Raw genomic sequence first — 23,822 nt, 5'->3', positions numbered from 1 at the left:
AAATAGATAGCCAACAGAGCTATAAAGACAACAAATTTGACCCAGAAAATGGGCAAACCGACAAGGGCTGAAACATGTAAAGCGCATAGGCAATATGTGTGAAATAATGGTAATTGCTTCTCGTTCTTGCATACACATTGCCAATCTTAGCATGAAAAGAAGTTTTTTGTGCTTCTGTCTTCAGAGAGCTTGAGTTTTTTTACAATAAACCATAAGGAGGAAGAAAATGGGAGCGCATCTTAATTTTAATCAATGAGTTTTTTACATTGTTGATTGTTTTGGGAAGAAAATGGGCAAAAAGGTGAGAGGGGGGAAAAGAACATTGAAAAAGAGAAAAAATATCCTCTCCGATGATGAATCGAGAGTGCATCTCCCAATTAAAAAAGGGGGGGAAAAGGGGACTACATCATAGCTGGTTTAGAACAGAGGGGAAAAGGGAGAGAAAAGTGGGGGAATGGTATATACCTGAACAGAAAATTTATGAAGAATTACAGCTCCTTAATCTGTGCTTCAAAATGGGTGATTAAGATCAATAATCGGGCATGAGCTGACTAATTTTTCCTTCTTCAGCTACCATCTTCCGTTCGGTAATTTTCAGCCATATACAAACGGCGGTGAAGCTGAGAACCAAGCTGACGAGTCCACTCCCTAAACCGATTCCAACAATGGCGATGACGGAGAGGCCCCTGTTCTTCATTGGCGCCAAAGGGTAGCCGTAGAGATCCTTGTTGCCATAAAAGGAAGAGGCATTAAATTTGGGCAAATTGCCACTCCGATTGGCCAGAGTGGAGGGGATTGGTCCGGAGAGATGATTATTAGAGACGTCGAAAGTGGAGAGCCTGACGAGAAGACCCAATCGCTGAGGAATCTGACCGGTGAGCAAATTGTCGTGGAGATCGATAACGTTCAAGTAAGCACAAAATGCGAGCTCCTGAGGGATCTGGTCGGTGAGACGATTGGCGGAGAGGTTGAGGACGGCGAGATTGACGAGATATTGGAGGTCGGAAGGGATGGGGCCAGTGAGGAAATTTGAGGAGAGGTCGAGGGCTTGTAAATTGGTGCAGTTGGCAAGAAAGGGGGAAATAGAGCCGCGGAGGGAGAGATTGTTGAGGGAAAGTTTGTAAATACGGCCACTGTTGCAAGTGGCGCCGTGAATGTAAGAGTTGAAGCCATTGCAAGGATTAGCAAGGTTGGATTTGGTCCAGTTATGGAGCGAATTAGTTGGGTCTTCCAAAGATTGGCTTAGATTAATGAGACAGGCCTCGTCGTTCGGATCTGAAGAAGACAAGGGGAGAGCGGCGGAAGCCAACAAGCCCAATATCAGCAGGGTGCAACCAACCATACTGATTACTGAGGCTGAGGAGGGGGCGGAGCCCACAAACTTGTAATCAATCAGAGTTCTGAGACCTCCAATCTGGTTGCGATTATGGGGGTCGGTAGTACAAAGAAAGAGATGGATGAGGAAAAGATTAAGACCCAGATAAAAATGGCTAGTGTAGGGAAGGTACAGAGGCTTCTCTTCTGGTTCCGAGTCTGGTTGGCCGTAGAGACGGCAGGTTGCGGTTTGAGCTTCAGAAGGTGAGATTCTGGTGGATGGCTTTGTTATGAGAAAGGGGTTTGGTGGTGGTGGAAGAACGGGGGATGTGGTGGCAGTCTGAGAGCGAAGAAGAAGAAGAAGAGGGCACAAAATGAAAAAAGTGGACTTTGGAATGGTGGGGGGTGAAAATGAGATTGGGAGTGTATTTTAGACGAGGAAAGAGAGAGGGGTGGGGTCTGCGCCTTTGCGGATTCGGCTACGCTTGTGGGGGCGGCGACTGCGCATGTGAAGCCGAGGATAGCGACCACTCCAAAAGGGTATTTTCGTCACTTCAACCTATACATTATAAAGTTTAGAAACTCAACTCGATTCAACAACCACCCATTATTTCTAATATAATAATAAATCACTTATTTTAGGAAAATACAACTTTCAAAATTCCTTTTGTTTTTTTCCCATTCCAGCTTGTAACTACATGGTAATACTTATTTTTTTTTTAAAAAAAAAAGGTATATTTTTGTGTTTTAATAAACCAAGGACTTAAAAAACGTTGAATTTGTAAACTTCTTTTTTCGAACATAAGTTGCTTTTTATCCATACCATCCAGAAATAGATAGCCTAATGGATAAAGAAGATAGAAACAAGAATTGGTTAATATTATCTCGGTGGGTGGTTTAGGTCTAGTTTCACTTTAGCACTTCAAATATGTAAAATTAATTTTAACGTTCTGTAGAATTTTAAATCAGTTTTTATAATTAACTTCAAATTAATCTCTATAGAATTCAATAGAATAATAATAATAATGATTTCTTTTAAAACAAACATAATTTAGTTATACTTCCCAAATTAGTTGGGGCGAGAAAGATTAAATCTATTTGGAAAAGCTAGATATAATAAACTAATTTTACAATTTTATTAAAAAGACATTTTTTCTTAATAAAAAAAACATTTAAATATATATATTAAAATACATTCAATTTTAAACAAGAGCCAAAATAATATTTGCTCACTTGGTATCCATGGTTCGATTATTGTTTCCTTCTTCCTCTTCGACTATTAAATTGTTAATGGAGATCGAGACATTAGAAATTATGTTAATAATAATTAATAATGCTCTTTACATCTTTGCGTATAATGTTTATTTTGGTGCTTGAAAAAATCATTTAAAGGCATATAAATAAATTATTTTAAACTGGTACACTATGAGATAAATAATTAATAATATAGTCTCAAAAGTATTCCAAAAAAATTTCCATCTTTACTTTTCAAAACATCTAAAATATTTATTAATTTTTTATTTAATAAATAAAGAAATACTAAATATGACTAACTTATTAAAACTATTTTAAAATCTAAGCTTCAAAAAAAAGAAAAAAAAAAAAACTTTAATAGAAACTTTTAAAAATATAAACACCTATTGACACTAATGTGATAAAACTCATTATTTAGTTGTTTGATAAAAAGTGTATAAATTTATTAACACTACTTTTAGAGCTTGCCAGCTCGACAGTGCTTTTGGTTTTACTTTTTAGCTTTTTTTTTTTTTTTTTTTTTTTCAATCTCTTTCTGTAGTATATACAAATATATACCCAAATAAAAGTAATTATAATTATTTATTTATTTATGAAAGACTGAGTCAAACCCTAGACTATAGTGTCTTTACAGACTACTCTCTCTGATTTAACGGATACAAAAACATATTTGATTTTTACCACCGACTTTATTTATATGTTAATCTTTACTTAAATAGTTATTGATATATCTTTATTTTTTAAAATTGATAATAATGATTGCGTGTTTAAATGAACTTGAAACCAATTATTAAGCATCAAATGATAGAACTTTAGATAACATATAAAAAAATTATTAAAAACATCATGAACTATGATATCTTAATTTTTTTTTCAAGTTTTAAGGAAATTTTTTTAGATCTATTGAAAATTTTGAAAAATTAATGTTATTTTAAGAAAATGTGTACAATTAATGTTATTTTATTATTATTATTTTTTTTTTTTTGAACATTCGACTTTCCAACTGTTATTGAAATGTATGCTCTCAATTGGAACTAATACATTAATTTTGTGGAGATTAAATAAAAGATTAACTTAAAATATTTATTAAGTACGTGATTTTCATGAATGAAATTAAAAGTTGAGTGCATAATAAAATTTGTTATATGGTGCCAACATCGTAGTATAATTTATTTTGTTTTATTAATCGATAAAAGTTTATGAAAAAAAATAATTATATTTTATAAATAAAAATCTAAAATATTTCTTAGAAGCAATTAAAAAAATAAAAAAGATAATAAATTAATTTTAGAGTTTTTGTTAGTTCTTTTTATTTTATATAATTAATACATACGCAAAACAAGACAAAGGGATATGAAACAATTAAAGCTCATATAAGACATCACTGTAACAATAACTAACTTTATTGGCAATAGAACATAAAGTATAGACTCATATTAATAGCAATTAATAACAAGCATCCATAAAAAGTAAATAACTTTATTTATCATTATCGCCTGGAGGAATAAAATAATCCACCTTTAACAAAAAAATTAATTAATTACCAAAAACTTTCAGTCTCGTTTTTTGCTAATTTTAAATTAATGGAAACTTAAAACTCACCCAACAAATATAGTCTTTAGATATAATATAATTCTAGGTTGTCATTAAAAAAATTCATTTAACAATTTACAGTCAAGCAAATAGGCCGCGGGTCCACGTGCCACTCCAACTGGAATGACTTATTTTCCACTCTCGCCAATTACAAAATGACGCGTAAGCAGGGAGCGCATGAGCCAAAGAAAATACAAATTTTAACGATTCCCAATCACGGATTGTACGACTAAGTGTGGAAACAAAAAATATATATAAAAATAAAACTCGGATTACTGAAATGAACCCACGTGTCCGCGACAACTTTTCTCCCCTGGCGTTACTATCTAAGACAATTTAAATTCTAAAACATTCTTTTTCTGATTTAATACGTGGATATTCATTTGATCAACGACAGCACTGTAACTTTCTTAATCTTCTGGAAAATACAATTAAAAAATTTATAAAATCAAATTCAATGTTTTTTTTTTTTTTTTTCCGGATAAATCTGGAAGACTGTTTTTAGAAGGTGGAGGCATTTTGTGCGTGGAGTTGGAATGAAATGAAATCAAAATAGGGAGGGGTTTGAGTTTGAATTCAATGTGCTTTGTCTCAAGTAAACATGGTGGCCAACATGAGTGCCAACACCGCAACACACTGTTGGGATCACCTCGACCGATTCATGCCCTTGAAAGCGAGCCTTCCAATGGGCCCAGCCTCTTACCCCCTGACATACTGGGCCCAATTCTCAGGCCCACTAAAGTCCACCAAGAACTTTTTTTTTTTTTTTTTTTTTTTTTTAATTTAAATATGGAGAGAATAAAAAAGAAAGAAATGAATAATAGAGGAAGAAGAAAACAAAAACGTTTGACCAGAGTGGACGACAAGACAGTGAAGGAGAGGGGGAAGGACAAGGGCACGTACACTGAAGATGGCCAAGGTTGTCGACGGGCCCTGACGACAACATTATCCTGTCCACCATTTTTTTTTTTTTTTTTTTTTTATTTTAGGAAAAGGAAAGAAAGGGGAAGAAATAGAATTGAGAGGCGGCAGAGGGTGACAGCGGGGGCGTTGTGCCGGAGGATGAAGAGGCTGGGGACTCAAAATTGAAAGGTGTGAGACAAAAGAGAATCTTGGCATTGGCAATGGCCACACCAATAACCACCGATGGAAATTCATTTTGAGTTAGCGTTAGGTGTGGCTTACAAGCAACCACCTTTCAGTTTCAGCTGTGTGTCTGCACTGCCACACACCGTATCTGTGTATGGCCCCTTTTTCTGCACCACGCTTTTGGATTTGACGCTCTATCATTCCTTCCCCTTTTAAATTTTAATTCTCCTCATTTATTTATTTATTTCATACAAAAATGAATTATAAAATCAATGCTGGAACACAATACATTCAAAGTCCAGTCCATATAATTCCCAGATAAGGTCTAAATCCATACCCAATCGAGGCTACAATCTGCATTAGGCCCATCTTCTGAGTTCACACATTTGTCACATACCCACCAAACTCATTCTAGTCTATAATTTACGTCAACTATGACTTCCAAACTTTAAATAAATTAAAAAAGTTACTTTGACGTGAATATAATTAGTAGATCCGGTCAGAGAACTTCAATGATCCGTGGTACTTTCCTCAACATGTTTTGATGTTGAGCTTAGTATTGAGGCTAAAGTAGTGTCGACCTAAACGCAATTGTATTTGCATTTTTTATTTTTGTTTCGTGGGTATACTTATATAACCTTCTCTACTACACTCGTACATAGGACAAAAGGTGTTAAAAGGAGTGATGTTGAGGTCATTATTCCAATCTATAAGGTCACTCGAGATCTCTTTACCTTTGAATAATGGGCTCCCACCCAGCTTGACTATATAGCCTTCGAAAGTGGTTTTTTCTTCATAAAAAATGGCCGAACCTGATAAACTTTATGTCATCCAATAAGACTTTAACTAAACAAAAATTTTAAACTTACACAAAACTTAAAAATTAAGGAAAGCAGGACGCTACTTTTCCACCTCATACACCACGTAGACATAGCAACTTTATCTATTTATTATTATTATTATTATTTTCTCCCCTTATATTTTTATTTTATCCTAATTAAACCATAATGCCACCTGTCTAACACTAGTAATTGGGAATTCCGGTTGAACGTGGACACATCGCAATCATGGACATTAAAATTTTGACTGGGCTTGGCCCATAACGTTTTGGGCCAGACTTGAAGCCTAAATATGATAGTCACCACATAAGTCCATAAGTATTAGTCTGCTGCTACAGCTATCCAGTTTTATCAAATAAATATAGCATCCCTCTGAATAATAATCCCACAAATTGAAATAGAATCTCATAAACAATCTAAATGTTTAATTTAATTCTACACCACATTTCAAAACATTTTATAAAGTAAAGTCCTATGATTCCATGCCGAAAGTTTCAAACTTTTAGTCTCGAAAGAGATATGAACCCAAATGAAAACACTCTTTCAAAATTAAGAATGCAAGCACAAGACGCTGAGAGCTAATGGAAAATAGGGCTGCCTTTTGACTTACCAATCCCCTCTCCACGCCGTAGCTTTTTCCACAGACATGGTCCTTGCCTTTTGTTTTTACATGCTGCTTTGTTTGAGTTTTAGGTGTGTTGTGTTCTTCATTGATGTTGAATGACTTTCTTTCCATTGCAAAAATCATGATCTTATGATCAAATAGTGCAGTGGATGGATAATAATTCAATATTTGATATCAGGATATGCGAATTCTTTGCTTTAATTCCCAACATCATGATTAAACAGTGAGTGGACAAGGGTGGAGAAAAAGGACTGAATCTGCCACTATACAGTGCTGTATTTTTTTTTTTTTTTTTTTCCTTTGAAAATAACGCATGTTCTTTCTGAATAAAGCAGACATTTTTTTCTGTCGAATATGGCCCAATATGTCTGTCTCCAAACATAAGTTTAATCCTGGTACGGTTGTCTAATTTCCCAGATTTTGAAAAGAAAATAAAGAAAAAAACAATCCTTTTAATTTCTCTCTTTGTATTATGGAGGGAATGTCTGTCACTTTTCAGAAAAGCTTAGATAAAAAAGAGGGAATCAGTAATGATGATGTTATGGATGAAGATTGATAAAGGACTTTTGTTTGTGGTCAAAGGCTTTTAAAAGCAAAAGGCCACAGCGCTGAGCTGACCCATCAGCTCTATGTTTTGCTGGGCCACACCCTTCATCCACAGTTCATTTGTGTACTTCGGAAACCCCAGTAAAGCTGAGCTCAATTATGACTTTGATAACAAAGGAAAAACAAAGACAATAATACAGAAAGAGATAGAGATACAACAGGGACACTCCAATTTGAACTTCATTTCTCTATTGTTTAAAATAAGTTGAAGTTCCTGTTCTTGCTACTACATCAGTAAATATCAAATTCTTTTCCTCAACTATCAGACCAGGCAGCAAACACTGGCAACTGGCTCATACAATTGGCTGCCCTCAACTGCTGGGCAGATGCAATCCAGGAGGAGGAGTTCATATTACTACCAGAGGTAGCAAATGGCTTAGACGTCGATTGAGGCATTCCGAACACCATTGAAAGGCTCGTCTTGTCTGGACTCTCCTCCCTCGAGCTGCTAAAGCTGCAGCTGGTCACAATTGAAGATGCATTGGAGAAATGAGCTCCCATTCTGGCCGAGTCTTCGACTCCGAGTTGTGATCCATCATCGGTTATAGCAGACGGCAATCGTGGTTTTGGAATGAGCTGTTGCGACGACTGATAAAGAGCCATCTTCCATTCTGATTCACTTTGATTACTCTGAGTGGGCAAATGAAGAGCTTCTGAATTGCTGTTGTGAGTAGGAGGGGTTTGTCTAAGTGATTCATTATCAAACTCAGGCTGCTGCTTTCTCTTAGCTAGATCGCCACTAAGAAGGGTATTGCTGGCAATGATCCGCTCCACATCATACCTCGTGATATTGAAATTAGTAACGGCATTCATTCCTCGAAATTTGATGGCTGCTATGTCATAGGCTTCGGCTGCTTCCTCTTGAGTACCTAAAAGTTTCAAACGGCAATTAAAAATCAAAGTAAGAAAAAGATGTACTTCTGGATGCATCTGTAAAAGAGCATCTTTGCTCTACAAGAAAAGGGATTAAACAATTACAACAAAGCGATTCAAGCACAGCCTTATTGTTTTCTGCATAATTCGTTTCACAATGTGAGCCCTACCATTACCAAAGCAGGAAAGACACTCAATTTCATTCTAGGAAATGAGTTATTTTTGAAAGCTATTCCATCAAAATATTCGCAGATAAAAGCATCTAAAAGCACTCACTGAATGTCCCAAGATACAGATCTTTGTTACCAGCAACTCGCCCAATCCGAGCCTGCCATCTTCCATGTTGATGATGTCTGCAACACATAATACAAATGGCAGAGATTCACTGAAAAAGCCACATAAATCCAAAACCAAAGCGATCAAGATCTAAATATATTACAAAGCATTGAGTTGAGACTTAGTAGACCTTGTTACGCCTCTGTAAATTGAGGCTCCTCTTGAGAATCCACTGCTTCTTCTGAGAGATTATTGATATACAAATTTGAGATTTTCAATTTAGGCTACATATAGTATAACTAATTAATACACATGATAAAAATGAGCTTGCCTTCTGAGGTGAGCAACATATTCCTGCCTACTCATGTTCTTCATTTCCTCTAATTCTTTCTGATAGTTCTCCACCTGCTCAGAACAAGGATTCAGTTGAGGTAAAGCGTGATAATTACTAAAGAATATTAAATTAGCATGATCATAAGTAGAAAAATTTTAAATTAGATTTAAGAGAAAGTGGTATTATTACAGGAGAGTTGATGTGGGTGGAGGGTCCCCAATACTTGAGTGCAGCAAGATCATAAGCTCTGGCGGCTTTTTCTTCCATATCATAACCTCCTATAATAACCAATTTTTGGAACCACTTGATTAATCATATAATAAGATGGAAAAACTTGATCAATAATTACTCTGTCCAGATTCTGAATGCTTACCAAGGTACACTGGACATCATCATTTGAATCCAATGGCGATCCCAGCCAACCAAACAAAGAAAAAACCAATTGAGTGGGTTATGATTTTTGCAAGAACAAACAAAATATTGATTCATGCAGAAACTGAAGCCCATAATGCTTTTTTATTTTATTTCTTTTACCTTGCCTTCCCTTCCTGCTTTGACCTTCTTTCTTGCAACTGTTATCCCACAAATGTGCTTCATACCTACCCGTCCATCTGTGCCTGATTGACATAATGAAGCATTGAAAGATGGAATGAGTATGAAGATAAATAAAACAAAGCAGCTTCGAGATTTAAGAAAAGAAAGAATTGTAAAGTGAAGAATTTAGAGAAAGAAGTGGGAGACCTTGTAACCCCTCTGTACTGGGAGGTTCTCTGTCCAAAAGTGTCTAAAGACTTCCTATGAACAATTTGCTTCTGATCAAGCTTCTCATGGCCTCTTTTCTTTGTATCCATAGCAGAACAGTCAGCCAAGGCAGGTGAAGCATGCTGTGTGGCTGTAACACAGCTTGACTGAGAGCTGGGGCTCATAGTCATGGACAAGCTCAATGAATGTAAATCTCCATAAGCCATGGCATTAATGGGACCAGATTCTCCACCATTTTCACTCATGAAACTCACCATCTTCTGCTCGAACGAACCATTATTAGCGACAGCATAGTTCCTAGGAACAGCCCAATTCAGACCAGAATTCTTAGTCTCTATCACTGCTGGTGGGTGCTGCTGCTGCTGCAGATTGCACCCATCAGGCAGGATTACCTTCGAGTCTTGAAGCATCCCTTCACGGCTTCTCAAGGATGAGAAATGCGCAAAGGGTTGGTTGTTGGGCTCATGAGTTGGGTTTTGATGGCAAAAAATGCTGTCGAGGCTGAGAGCCATAGCTTCCCTGCCATTGCTTTCATAGTGATGGGACCCCATAGTTGCGCCACCGAAGAAATCCTCTAGTTTTGGAGTAGAGCTACTCGCCACTTCAAATCCAAATGGGAACAATAAAACAAAATAAGATAAGAAATTTAAGATTGTTATATTTCTTCTAACTCGAGCACAGAGTAAATTCAGGGACATATCCTAACCTTGTGGATGCTGCCTGCTGAGTGATTCCATTGAACAAATTGAGCCATCTGACTTGAGTGGCATGGCAGACAATGGTGAATAAAAGCCACCATTTTCTCCATCGACGCCATAGCAAATGCCATAGTTAAATTGTGATGGGGAGTGAAAAAGGTTTGCAGGAATTGAAGAGGAGACAGCAGTAGCAGAGGAAGAAGAAAGCTCCATGCTAACGTTAGGGGAGACAGAGAAGCCTAGCCAGTCACAGTTGTTGCCATTAACATTATTCATGGAATTCCCTCAACCCTCACGTTCAATCTACCCCTCTTTCAAACCCAATGCTCTAAATGATTGAAAATTTGAAGGAAAAAGAAAAAAAAAAAAAAAAAAAAAAAGGTTCTAACGATTTCAACAAATCCTTGCTTCACCCCCACTTTGAAACTGGATATATTTTGTTTGTATGCTAGCAGCACAGAGAATCATGTCTAACCCGTCTCATAAAGAAACTTAGAGCCTATGACCAACACTACCAACAAAACAACCCGCTCTGTCTTTGAAGAAAGCAAGGGGCTTTAAATCGAGGAAATAGAATGAGCATTGGGCGGAGAGGCAATGCATTCCTATAGGGATCTGTGTGTGAGAAAGAACATCCTTTTGTTGCTTTACCCTACGCTCTCCACCTACTCTTTTCTTTTTTGCTTCTTTATGCTCTTTGGATTTAAGGCATGGTTTTGCTGAAGCTATCTTTTATAGATTAATATAAACATGCAAAACCAGAAGAGAGAAGGACGCCTTTCACTGCTCTCTGTATGTGTATAATCTCGGACTTGAAGGGCACCCCACCCCACCCCACCCCACCCCTCCCCTCCCCTCCCCACCTATGCCAAGTGAAGCAAAGTCAAGTACCCTTTAAAAATTATTGACTAATAGTGGGCTCTGTGGAAGTGGGTTCCACCGTATTAATGTGATTAAATGGTCTGATGACGCCTCTGAGGACCTTGAATTAGATTACACAAACGGAAGACAAACTGTCCCTTTAGTCACTTCATATATTTAGCAGCTTCTGTTCTGCATGGACCTACACATCCCAAACGGCCTCGTAGGCATTCGCCAGCTACGCCCACCAAAAAAGCAAAATAAAAAGCTCGCCACATACGGCACCGTTTCTCCCCGTTTACTCCACTGCTCCTCCTTCAACTTCAAAAACCTTGCTCTACTTGGATGGATCCTACCCTTTGCTTTGCTTTGCTTTGCTTCTTCCCTCTATTTTGTAGTCTTTTTATTCGGTGCCTGCTTACTGCTTCAGAAGGAGGAAAAGAGAAGTGTAAAAGAAAGAAACTCCCTTTTATCAAAATCCCACCTCGTTGAATGCGTTGGGCAATGGCCGACTGTGGACATACCCACCCATTAGCCACCAACTAAACAACACTTTTTCATGCCAATTAGGACATGACAGAATCTTATCCTTAGCCCTTGAGTTTTGAGTGCTTCTTTGTTTCATCAGAATCAGCGCACGCTTATAATCACACCCATTTTTTAAAAAATGTATACATAATTGAGCAGTTACACCCGCTAGCTATGGACTTCTAAGGTGACTTAATGAAGCAAAAGGTAAGAAAGGAGACGGTGAAGAAGACTGGTTAGAGTAAAGGAAACAGAGGAGGTATCAAGCCTCTGAAAGCTGCCAAACCCACTTCTTGACAAATACTGATTTACCCACAAACCAACAGTGACACTAAGAAGCTTCAAAATCTAATTCAGCAAATAATTTGTTCTTAGCTGCATCTAATTATACACAGTGATCTCAATTATTGACCCAATTATTTTCCTTCCCCACCATGGTTCTAACATCTTCAGAACTGTCGTGTTTTTTCTTCTCTGCTACTGTTTTCAATTTATTCTTTCTTTTCAATTTTTATGAATCCCTTTGAAATGCTTGCAAACTTCCAAAACAAAAGGCAAATTTTTTTAGCCAGATTTCAAACTGGGTTGCTCTTCAAATATCTCTTTATACATATAGAACATCTAAAGTCAATTTTAAAACTATTTTCTATGTTTAAAATTTGTACTAAATTTCAAAAGGTAAAATTCAAAATAAAGATGTTAATTAAGAAAGATTATTAAATGATACACTGGCTTTCAAAGTGGCTATGATTGTAAAATTGTTAACAAAAAAAGTCTACTATCGGTTTATCAAACAAGAGAAATGGATGATAATTAAGAATATTAAATCTTTAGAAAATGAAGGACTAAAGATAAAATATGCAAAAAAAATGAGCCTTTAGGGTCGAAACTGTGATGATTGAAATTCCCACATTATGGGTCCCTTTTGAAGTCTCAATCCCATCCATTCTGAAAATATCTTTCACCATGTTCTTGCATGCACAATTTTGCATGACTAAGTTCATGGAGACAGATTTTCAAGAGGGCATCATTTGGTTTGTTTCTCCTTTGGAAATTATATTAAAGACACAAAACTCTCTTTTTGATTGCAGCAATCATGAAAAAACATTCATGACTCCCCTCCTTCCCCCACAATAACCCCAATCACCAATACCATTTCATTCCCCAACCAAACTTTAAATATTGCTCTTATAAAAACATGAAAATCTCTTCTAAATAAACGCATTTTAAAAGAAAGTATAAAAAAAGATAATATCTTATAGCGATGCATTTTATCGGTTACATATGTCAAATTCAATATGGTTCAAAACCAAGGACAGCTGGACTGAACTGAAGGTTAAGTTTGAAAAATGAAAACCATTGGAAAAAAAAGGGGTTAACGAGCCTCAGCTCAGCAGCAGCCCCTAAGTTTGATCCTACACAAAAGGGCTATACTATATACTATACTACTACTCCTGGCATTAAGGACACCCAAAATCCATAATAGAAATGAAGGGGTATTTGTGCAGAGGTTAGGTAACAGAGTAGCCGTAGGGCCCTACATAAAATTCCTTGTTAAACACAGTGAGAGTGAATGGTATATTAAATGATATTCTTGTAAGAATAGGAAATGCAATCCAAAACAAAATCTAAAGCAAAGATTACAGAGATGTACAGAGGTCAACAGAGAAAGTAAATTGTGGATAGCAACCGATCTGAGAGCGACCACATAACTGTGCGTGGTACACTGCTGTTTGCATGGAGATTGAAGTTCTCTGCCCGCTTTCCTTTTTTTTTTTTTTTAAGAGAGAGAGAAAGAGAGTAGCTTTCTCAAAACTTAATGGCCTACCTCCATCAAACCATTGCCATCTCCTGCCATTGCCAACCCCATCACTCTCTTTAACTTGCTTTACCATTCGGTCCATCTCTCTCTGTGCTAGAATTAAGAAACATGTCATGTCCCATTCAAATTTTAGATTCTTTCTTTATGGGACTTTCTTTGGTGACTCATTCAAACTGTGTTGAGGTTCAAGGCAGGATTTCTACCATAACAAATGCATTACTCGATCACCTAGTTTTGAGGTTTAACACAAGCAAGCTATTAAGAAAACCTTGTGGGCTTAGCTTAGTTCAGTGCTTTTCATGCTCAACATTTTCTATCAATCCAAAACAAGAAAGCAAAACCCCTCTCAAAGACAAAGCTGTAAAGCAATCAGAAAACCAAACCCAAACTTAAAAATTAAGTTTAATCATAATACTTAACAGGGGAATCACCAAAATGCCCTCTTTCTTTCTTTGGATCCCTATGTTATTAGAGAGGTTGAAAACAGAGAAAGTCACGTTAGAGAGAAGGCCTAAAAGAACCAACTTTTATGTATATACACATACAATTAGCTTTGGCGTTTGGTTGGGTTCCTGTTAGGAAGAATCCAAATTCGCATCTCTCCTTGATGACAAAAGACGTGCCTTTCACATCTATCTGCTACAATGTCCGGGAATTATGAATTGATATGCTTTCTTTTTCTTTGTTTTTTGTAACTTTATGTAATTCTAAAGATTAAAACAGCACATAGAATGTGACTTTTAGACAAGTGTTTATTTATTGGCCTTATTTTCCTCCTGTACTATGAAGGGTTGTAAGACCATGGTTTGACTTAGAAAACGCACAGAAGAAAGAGACAGCTAAAGATTGCTTTAACACACCAAGACGTGGAATCCAGCCTACACTTTACCTAAAAGGAGGATGCGATCAAAATCTCCGTAATTAATTGTTGTATTAATGCAATGTAGTTTGTCTTTTCTTATGAGGGAGGGTTCAAATCAATCAACGGGATGCTTAAAACTAGCGTAATACTGAAAAGGAGATTAAAACAAGTGAGGACATAAAACAAACAGTTGGTGTGCGACACGGAGGGAGTCTGGAGCCCAAATGGTGCATCCCAGCTGTTCCTCCTGCGACCGCCTGCTCCTGTTTCAGGCATAGGCTTAGCCCTTGATTCTTCATTCTAACAATTTTGCGCCGTCTCGTTTGATCAATCATCAAATCACCGACACCGACGGCGGAAGCTTTTAAATTTGTCATCTACAGAACCCGTATCTATCAAGGTCGCCATCTGCCCTGTTTTTCGCAAGTTTGGGGGCTTTTTATTACCCTCCAAAACAATTTACATTATTATCAATTAAAATTCCATATTTTTAAATCTGAACTAATAATCATTATAGCTTTATTATTATTATTATTATTATTTTCCTCTTGAACTCAACTCAATATCACTTGAATAAAAAGAGATTCAAAATTCGATCCATAAATATTTCTAAATAAATAGAGAAAAATAGTGAATTTGCTATTTAAATTATTAATGCACTAAAAAATAAAAAATAAAAAACGAAATCATCGTGTCAAGGCAATTGTAGGCCAGCCCATGACTATTGCCTTGCCTACCATAATCATAATGGGCCTTACAGGGCCCATAACTCAAGCAGACTTGATGGTTTTCGAGCATTGTGTAGCCCAAGTTGAATAGGAGTGTTTAGAAGAGATGTGGATGGGCCAGGCCCAGTTTGAACCGACCTCTTAACTCGGCCCAGCCCATTAGCAAACCGACAAATTAAGGGCAAGGCTAAAGAGTCGCTGTCCGGATTCAGCAGAAGACACATAGCAGGAAGCAATGAAAAGTGGGTTTGACCAAATAATTTTATTAAAAAATAAAATAAAAAAAGGTACTAAAAATGAGGTTAAAGACAGATCCATCACTTTTAGGAACCCTAATTCCTCTTTAAAACAAGTGGGGAAAAAAATATCTTTTGAAATGATAAGGTCACGTGGCTTCTCTACCAAGCTGATTTTCCATTTATTATAGTGTCCCTCCTCTATTTAATATTCCGTCTTTTTTTAAATAAAAAGGATTTTCATTTTAAAAGAAAAATAAAGTAGAAAATTTACCCCGACAGTATTGAAATTATATATATTCAATAAATACATTATATCAAATAAAGTTCATCCAGACATGACAAATTTATAAGTTTGTATTATATTAGATAAAAAAAAAAATCCAAACCGTAGATCTATATTCATTAATTAATTAATATTTGACATCTCTAAAAAGTAGGAAGAATATTTGATGCATCATTATATTCTAAAGCAATATAAAGTTTATAGTAAGATTAAATAAATTATGACAAAAGCTATAGTCAAAGAAAGTGGATTAAGCATGACTTATTATCTTACACGCTTGCTAATGAGTTAATAAAAGCATGTTGCAAACAAATAAATGGCTCGTATACACGACTTGTTAATTCACATAAAAAGAATTTATAATCTATAAGGTCAATATACCATACTTCAGTATAGTTAGACATTAGTCGATCTATAGAAAATAATTATTAACAATAGTCTCGACGTCGATGTATAATTTAATAGTTAATAATATATATCATTATTTTATAAGTTAATGATTTGATTTTCTTTAAAAAAAAAATGGAGATATTAATGTGGAAGATTGAAAGGCCAAGGAGTAGTGTTAAAAATGGTGTCCGACAAGGACCATGGAAAAGTCACTAAAAGAAACAGAGAGAGAGAGAGAGAGAGAGAGATCCTTAGTTGTGTTGAAAAGAAGAGAACATAAGAGGGTGTGGAGGAAATGAAGAGAGTAACATAAAGGAAGCTTACCTGAATTGACCATTCATTATGGCCTTAGCTTATAGGTTCTTATGATACACATTAATACCCAAACTAACTTTAATGCGTTCTTTTTTCTTTTGGATTATGCAATAAATAAGGCTCCATTATTATCACCATTGCTTATAGATCCCCATCCATTCACTTTTGATACTCACTAAGACCCCAATAAAAATAAATAAATAAATAAATAGAGAGAAAATGGTTGCATTGGATTCTAGTACTTCCTCCACTCACTAAGCTTCTTTCTCTCATAATTGCCTTTCTCTTTATGTTAATATTGATAAAAGCCTATTCCTATTCTATAGTTTTTAAGCCTTTTAATGCTAAATATTATTTCAACCTACCTACGCCTCACACTTCCATATTCTAATATATATATATATATATATATATATAACTATTAAAAAAAAACCGAACCCGAACCAAGTCAGGTAAGAATTAAGATCGGTTGGGTCTAGGCGCAAGGTTTTGTCTCTAATATTAATTGAACTTAAACCAAAAAAAAAAAAAAAGAAAAAAGCAAAAAGTCGGAAGACAGAGCATTGGTTAGTGTGATGTGAGACTGCGTCTGAATGACAGTCTGGGATGGCGTGCAAGCATGGGCTTCATCGCCGTCCCTTCTTCCGTCCATCTATCTACAACGTCGACCGGTTTGATTCTTCATGTCTCTTTCCACAACGTCGACCGATGATGCCACAAGCACGACAGATTAGCTTCGGTTCCATATACACCCCAGCCGAACCGGTCGCTAAGACTGACCCAAACCCACCCGCCGACGGTTTCGGTCGGGTCGGGCGGTTTGAGCGGTTTTTGCTTGGCCTTCTACGTGTTGGCATAAATGTTGACCTCTTTTATTCTCCTCTGGTCAAAGGCGAATGAGGTGCGTTAAAAAAGCTAGGATCCTAATGTTTTATTGGAATTAGTATCTTCAAAAATAAATGTTAAAGATATTACATTGTTGTAAGGTTATGATCCATATTTATGGCTCTATTAATAATATATATAAATATATTTTTCGCTAAGACGAGAGAGTTTGTTTAAAACCCTTTCTCCTTTCAATTTCTGACTTTAAATTTTGGTTCCCCATTTATCACACAAAATTATTAAATTATCTATAGATCAATTTAAAATAGTTACAAATATAGAAAAACTATGTTTTCAATATTTCGATAAATTTATTAATGTGAAAATATTAGTTTTAATAAACATATAAAAAAACTTTTAATATTTTTAAAGGTGGGACAATAAATAACATTTTTACTCGACACATTTATTTACACGTAATTTAAAAATTGTAAGTACTATATTTTTAATTTCATTACATTTTGCTTTTATGTAGAATAAATTTGACTTAACTAATTAAATAATAATAATAACCTCATTCAAAATTTATTGTGATAAAAGCTAATTGAAAAATATTTTTTAATAACAAAATTTAACAATAAAATCATCGTTAAATTAATAGATCTATTAAAAAAATATATAAATTAAAATTAGGAAGTTAAAGACACAGACCAATCCACTATTTTAACATTTTTATGTTTCAAAATTTTGGTGATAAGTGAAATATATATTATTTAATAAAAATCTAAAAATGGAAACTTGTTATGCCTTTATTTGTGGGCGTTATTTGAGAAAACCACACAACGTAGGAGAGAGATGTTGTAAAAAAGAAAAAAAACAACAACATATATTCCACCAAATATACACATTAAATGATGAACATTTGACAAAAAAAAAAAAAAAAAAAAAAAAAACTCCATTATTTATACCTCAAATCGTGATTATTAAAGATTCGAAATTTCAAATTTACATTTTGAAATTAATCTAATTTCATTAAGTAATGGTTTAGGAAAGGAAAATTATATGACTGTTTCATGCTAGATTGAATTAATAATACTTGGTAAGAATAACATTATACATTTAAAATATCTATTTAGAAAATGGTAAATAGATGACTTTCCATGTGTTAATTTAATATTTCGTAAAAGTCATATGGATGGATGACAAACATTTATTTTTTAAAAGAAAAAAATTGAAATCATTTTTTTTTGTTTGTTTGATATAAATGTGTGCTAGTTCATCCATAACAAAATTTGATTCATAAATATCATAAATACATACATGTATTTATGATAGATAAAAAGCTAAAATATGAACCGAACTTTAGGTATGAGATTTAAGGGAGGGAGAAAATGAAAGAGGAATGAGGAATGAGCAAATGTAGATAAGGAATTGGAGTGAAAGGAGAGGCTGGGGAGAAGCTTGGTGGCAACCAGCAGGGTTTCTTTGAATAGGAAGGGGGTCCTATGGGGCCCAAGTTTAGGGGTGTTGGTGGGGTCACGTGGCTATGCATCAATCTCCTATTGTTCATGCAACCACACGCCACTCGGCTGTGCCCCTCAAACAGTGACAGATAGGATCAATCGGTCCAACCTTTGCAAGCCCACATTCCTCAAATTTAACCACTTTCTCATATCATCTCTCAAGGTCTTTGATTTGTTTGAAAAAAAATGGTGTTTTTCTTTTGGGGGAATTTGGGTTTCATAAATTGTAAGGTCTAAACCAGACTCTCCTTTTGTTGGTTAATCTTTACAATTCAAAAGTTTGACCACACTGATACTGAATCTTTCTTGAGTTAAATCACTATAATGCCTCCTTTCAACAATGGAGGGAAGCATTTTCTTTTCTTTTTCATGTGGGTGGCCGAGGAATTCATATGGGTGTTGTTCTTGTCGTTGTTGGTTAATGTCTCTGGTTTTCCTCCTTTTTGAATATAAATCTGTGAAATGAAAAAAGAAGATTTTGTTTTGAAGAAAAAAAGAGGGATAGATTTGTGCTAGACTGTCTGCGAAGCTCGAGTGTGTTTGGTACTACTACCTTTGTCTCTTCTCGACTTTCAACTCTCTTAATCTCTCTCTCTCTCTGCAATTATTCTTTTTTGTTTTGTTTTGTTTTTTTTTTTTTTTTTTTTTTTGTTTTGAAAGATCAGCCCTTTAAAAATCAGTTCCTTCCTCACGGCACACATAACCCAACCCAAACCCAAGATGCGCCTCTGTCTCCCTCTTTTTCGTCTTCTTCGACCTTCAACACTTTCCTTTTCTTGTTTATGAACTAATGCTTACTAGAGATTTTGTAGATTGGTGCTTGTCTCCAGAATGGACTTTGGGGTAGTGGGGTTGGATGGTTTTGTGGATTCTGGCGATGCCCCTTCTCCTCACTCTAAGCTAAAATCTCATGGATCTTGTTTCTCTAAGCAGGATAGATCTGGGTTTGTTGATGATGACTGGAGGAACTCCAAGATTCCCAAAACTGAACCCATCTCTGGTTCTAAGACAATGCCGCTTCATCAGGGCTTCCCTTTGCTGAGATCTAATACTTTTATTTCTAGTAGTGATGGGCGTCAAAAGGAGCACATGCTTAGCTTCTCTTCACTCAAATCTGAAACTTCCCTGCTACCTAAACACTCTGACCTGATTGCAAGGAATCCCCAAAACTCCATTTTCCCTCACAATCAACACAAGTCTTCAGTCTACTCTAGAAATACAGGTAATCATAGCTCTGCTTCTGTGATTTTCATTGAGTTTTCTGTTCTTTTTATTGATAAGTGCTTCAATCTGGGGGAAAGGCTGAGTTGCATCTTTGTGAGAAGCTGGGCTTCCTTCGTATAGCTTTTGTTTCCAAATTCATTTTTGATTCGTTTCTCAGATGGGTTTGGTTTTGGTGAAAGTTTTCAGTTCCTAGACTGGAAACCAAAAGGAAAATAATGGGTTAAAAACTGTAGAAGAATCTGAAGAGGGTCCACAAAATGTACCAAAATTTCGTTATTTTTGAATAGAAACATGAGCAGTGGGTTGAAGGTTTTGTTGGTGTGCAGGATGTGTTTCCGGAAGCTATAATGGTAGCATGCATGGAGGTATAGCTGGGATTAGAGGACCATTTACACAATCTCAATGGGTTGAGCTTGAACATCAGGCATTGATCTACAAATACCTCTCTTCAAATGTGCCTCTACCTTCTAATTTGCTCATTCCTCTCAAGAAATCGCTCTATCCCTATGGCTTCACTTGCTCTTCTGCTGGATCCATGCCTCCCAACTCAAGTAACTTTCTCCTTGTCTTTCTCTTATTTTAAAGAATGGGAGGAACATCTGTAATCCTTCCTGTGATTTTCAGAAAGTAATGTGGATTGGAGTTTGATTAAATATTCCATGATATTGTTTGTTGCAAGAATATATATGCTTAAAGCTTTGCCCTTTATCCGAGTTGTGTGTAGGGTGGGGTTCTTTCCATTTGGGTTTCTCCGGCAACACTGATCCTGAACCAGGAAGATGTCGTCGAACTGATGGAAAGAAATGGCGGTGCTCTAGAGATGCTGTTGCCGATCAGAAGTATTGTGAAAGACACATAAATAGGGGCCGCCATCGTTCAAGAAAGCCTGTGGAAAGCCAGACTGGCCATTCCGCCCCTGGGACCACTAATCCAACACCCATGGTGACATCGATATCTACTTCGTTGTCGTCGACGGTGGTGCCCAGCGGCGGTGCATCCAACAACCTCCCGGTCATTCCTCACCAGCTCAAGAGTTTGCATCCTGTTGCTGCTTCCGATCCTGGTGCCGATGCCCCTGGCAATAGGTGAGACATGTCCTCCCTCTACGCAACAAGAGCTTCATTTTTGTGTCTTGAATCTTGATTAGAAGAACCTTAAATTCATCAACTTGAAGAACAAATATGAGAATTCAAACTCTTACCACTTTAAGGTTGATGGTAGACCCAAGGATTTCATCTTGGTTGACACTTAGGATTCCTTTTCTTGGAAGATATCATCATATTGCTATAATTTTCGATTACTTTGAATCCAATAGTTGGGTTAAAGGCATATGGTTTAAACTAAGTTCTGTATACTTTTATTTTGTCTATCCATTTGCTTTAGGTTGCTAAACAGAGAGACTGTGTGTAGCAGAATCCAAGAGACTGGGGGCCTCTCAATGATGTCTTCGAATGTCAATCTCATGGCATCCAATGAAAAATGTGGTGCAAAACAAGAGATTTCTGTAGGAGATGAATTTGGACTTGTTTCCACTGATTCTCTCCTAAATCCTTCACAACAGAGGGGCTCTTATGCCAATCCCAAAAACTATGACTCCTTCCTGATCTACAGTGACCAGGAAACCCAAGACCATGACCAACATCCACTACGACAGTTCTTTGAAGACTGGCCCAAGGACCAGTCGAGTCGTTCGGTCATGACCTGGCCTGAAGAATTCAAATCGGATTGGACACAGCTCTCCATGTCGATACCCATGTCTGATTTCTCCTCGTCATCATCCTCACCAACGCATGAGAAGCTAGCTCAATCTCCTCCTCTCAGGCTATCTAGGGAGCTTGAGCCAATCCAGATGAATTTGGGTGCACGCAAGAATGATGATGAGTTAGTTGAAAAGCAAAGCAACCAGATAGCAGCAGCAATGTGTTGGGGAAGTTCAATGGGGGGTCCTTTGGGAGAGGCATTAACAAACCGCAGCAACTGTGTGAAGGGCAGCAAGGTGCCACCATCACTGAATCTCTTGGGTGAAGGATGGGATGGCAGTCAGCTGGGATCCTCACCTACTGGTGTGTTGCAAAAGGCAACATTTTGCTCCCTTTCAAACAGCAGTTAGATGAAAGCATCTAAAGGGGGTGGGGACGGCTGAGAAGAAGAAAGCCAATGTAGCTGCTGCCTGAAGCTCCTTTCTTTCTTTTCAGTAGACAGGAGCTTTCATTAAAATTTATAAAGAAAGGAATGCAAAAAATGGTGAACACAAAAAGATTTGAGAAAAAATGGAGACAGATTGATTCTGAAGCTCAGTGTAATCTGCTCTTTTGCTCCAACTTATTTGTTTGTTTTTATTTTCTTCAAAAGTACTGAGTATGGCTTTCATTAAAATCTACAGTTTTGTGAATTTGAATGAAATTTGGTTGTGCTGTTCTTCAGCAAATGCAGCATCATTCTTCTGGTTTGCCTCTGTTCTGTACATAATAAACAGCAGGGAATGTGGAGAGCTGTTGTTGGTATTACTTGAAGGAAGATGAAGGAGTTGAGGGAGGCTGGAGTGCTGGAGTGGCTTTTAGATTGGGCCATGGCACCCTCTTCAATGTGTCTGTTATGTGAGTTTTGAGTTTCGGAGACAAGAGACGAGCGACTCTTCTGTGGGATCCAAACCGGGCAGATTTCATCCAGATGGGCCATACTTCCACCAACCTGGGCCCGCCAAACACTTTCCATCACAATTAGGCCCATACCTTTTCCCCTCTTTCCTTTTTCTTTTTTCTTCTTTTATAAAATTTTCATTAAAAAAGAAATTCTAAATTTATTTATTTTATATCTAAATAAATAAATAAAATTTTATGAATTTCAACAATGTAAAAACCTATTGACCCATCGTGCTAGACACAATATTCACCGATAACCAGTAATTGTAAGGAGATGAATGGACGATGAGATAAAGAATTCGATTTTGCCAAAACGAAAGAGAAACCCTAATTCCTAAAACAAAAACGTCTCGAAAACAGGATTTGAGATTCAGCCAAGAAAACCTGAAGAAGAGTAACGAATTTTACGAACAGAAAAAGAAGAACATCAATCATTTCAAGAGAAAAAGAGAGACAGTGGAAGAGGCTCAGACACGCACAAACGCAGTCATCAGGTAACTTCGATCCACTGTGATTTAGCACACAGTTTCAGATTCGAGAAATGTAGTTTGTCATCACTGCCTCATTTCCACAACCACAAGTTGATTCCAACCCCTTTTTTATTTGTTTCCAAAATTGATCCAAATTCTTGAAGATGATGAAGAAGGAGAATGTAAAAATTTAGAAAGATAACAGATCCTTAATCAAGCAAAGCCAAAACCCTAAATTCAGCGAGCTTACAATACCCAAAGTGTAGAAAGATGAGAGAATGCATTCGACTTCTGCAAAACCCTAAATCCGAAGCGAAGAACATATATAAGTGGATGTAACTCGGTGGGCCTCAAGGCCCAATTGCTTACAACATCTCCAACTACAATGGGCCTCAGATTTCACATCTGGACCTTATGATGTTTATATGCATCCAACCATTAATAATTACCCCCCATTAAGTTTATCCCTTTTGTCTTCACATGGTATCCAATATATTTTAATTCCATAACAATTAATCAAATATAATAATATTTTTTTAATTAAAAAACATGCCCCATAAATTTTGTGTGATTTGAATTTTGCTCGGTGTAGTTTCATTGTTAAATGAATTTCTCCCATCATACTAATTGTTACAGTCATGCTTGTCCAAAGTGTGTTGTCTATAGCCACATGTCGGATATCTCAATCGTGCTCATCCAAAATGTAACCCATAAAAGTCATGTTTTACATTAATGACACCTCCCATATAAAGTTCAATAAAACTCATTGCCTTTATTTTCCTTCTACTCAACTCCAGCCGCCACTAACTAACTTTTGTTCAAACATTCAACGAAACAGCCGCCACCC

General features: G+C 36.4%; 3 protein-coding genes and 1 non-coding gene across 4 annotated transcripts; 1 reads left to right on the top strand and 3 right to left on the bottom strand.

The window, feature by feature from the left end:
- Positions 1-212: 212 nt before the first annotated feature.
- On the bottom strand, positions 213-1,762 carry LOC111803990 (receptor-like protein 44). Its single transcript, XM_023688620.2, has one exon. It carries the CDS (start codon positions 1,340-1,342, stop codon positions 530-532), a length of 813 nt encoding a protein of 270 aa, XP_023544388.1. The 5' UTR covers positions 1,343-1,762; the 3' UTR covers positions 213-529.
- A 5,722-nt stretch (positions 1,763-7,484) lies between these two features.
- On the bottom strand, positions 7,485-11,100 carry LOC111803989 (AP2-like ethylene-responsive transcription factor ANT). Its single transcript, XM_023688619.2, has 9 exons — positions 10,272-11,100; positions 9,545-10,166; positions 9,338-9,420; positions 9,177-9,185; positions 8,993-9,081; positions 8,801-8,874; positions 8,660-8,710; positions 8,470-8,546; positions 7,485-8,189 (listed from the first exon to the last, which is right to left on the bottom strand). Exons 1-9 carry the CDS (start codon positions 10,537-10,539, stop codon positions 7,576-7,578), a joined length of 1,887 nt encoding a protein of 628 aa, XP_023544387.1. The 5' UTR covers positions 10,540-11,100; the 3' UTR covers positions 7,485-7,575.
- Positions 11,101-19,324: 8,224 nt separating this feature from the next.
- Positions 19,325-22,301, top strand: LOC111803067 (growth-regulating factor 1). Its single transcript, XM_087127344.1, has 4 exons — positions 19,325-19,861; positions 20,190-20,414; positions 20,588-20,948; positions 21,247-22,301. The coding sequence occupies exons 1-4, from the start codon at positions 19,471-19,473 to the stop codon at positions 21,971-21,973; spliced, it is 1,704 nt and encodes a 567-aa protein (XP_086983470.1). The 5' UTR covers positions 19,325-19,470; the 3' UTR covers positions 21,974-22,301.
- Positions 22,302-22,967: 666 nt separating this feature from the next.
- LOC111804593 (small nucleolar RNA snoR126) lies at positions 22,968-23,068 on the bottom strand. Its single transcript, XR_002816557.1, has one exon. It is a non-coding gene; the product is annotated as a small nucleolar RNA snoR126 (small nucleolar RNA).
- Positions 23,069-23,822: the final 754 nt, after the last annotated feature.

This window comes from Cucurbita pepo, chromosome 10, assembly GCF_057944985.1.
Source record: "Cucurbita pepo subsp. pepo isolate OVF chromosome 10, ASM5794498v1, whole genome shotgun sequence".
NCBI classification, from domain to species: Eukaryota; Viridiplantae; Streptophyta; class Magnoliopsida; order Cucurbitales; family Cucurbitaceae; genus Cucurbita; species Cucurbita pepo.
The sequence above is the reverse complement of the archived record's forward strand: the minus strand, read 5'-3'. Positions and strand labels throughout refer to the sequence as shown.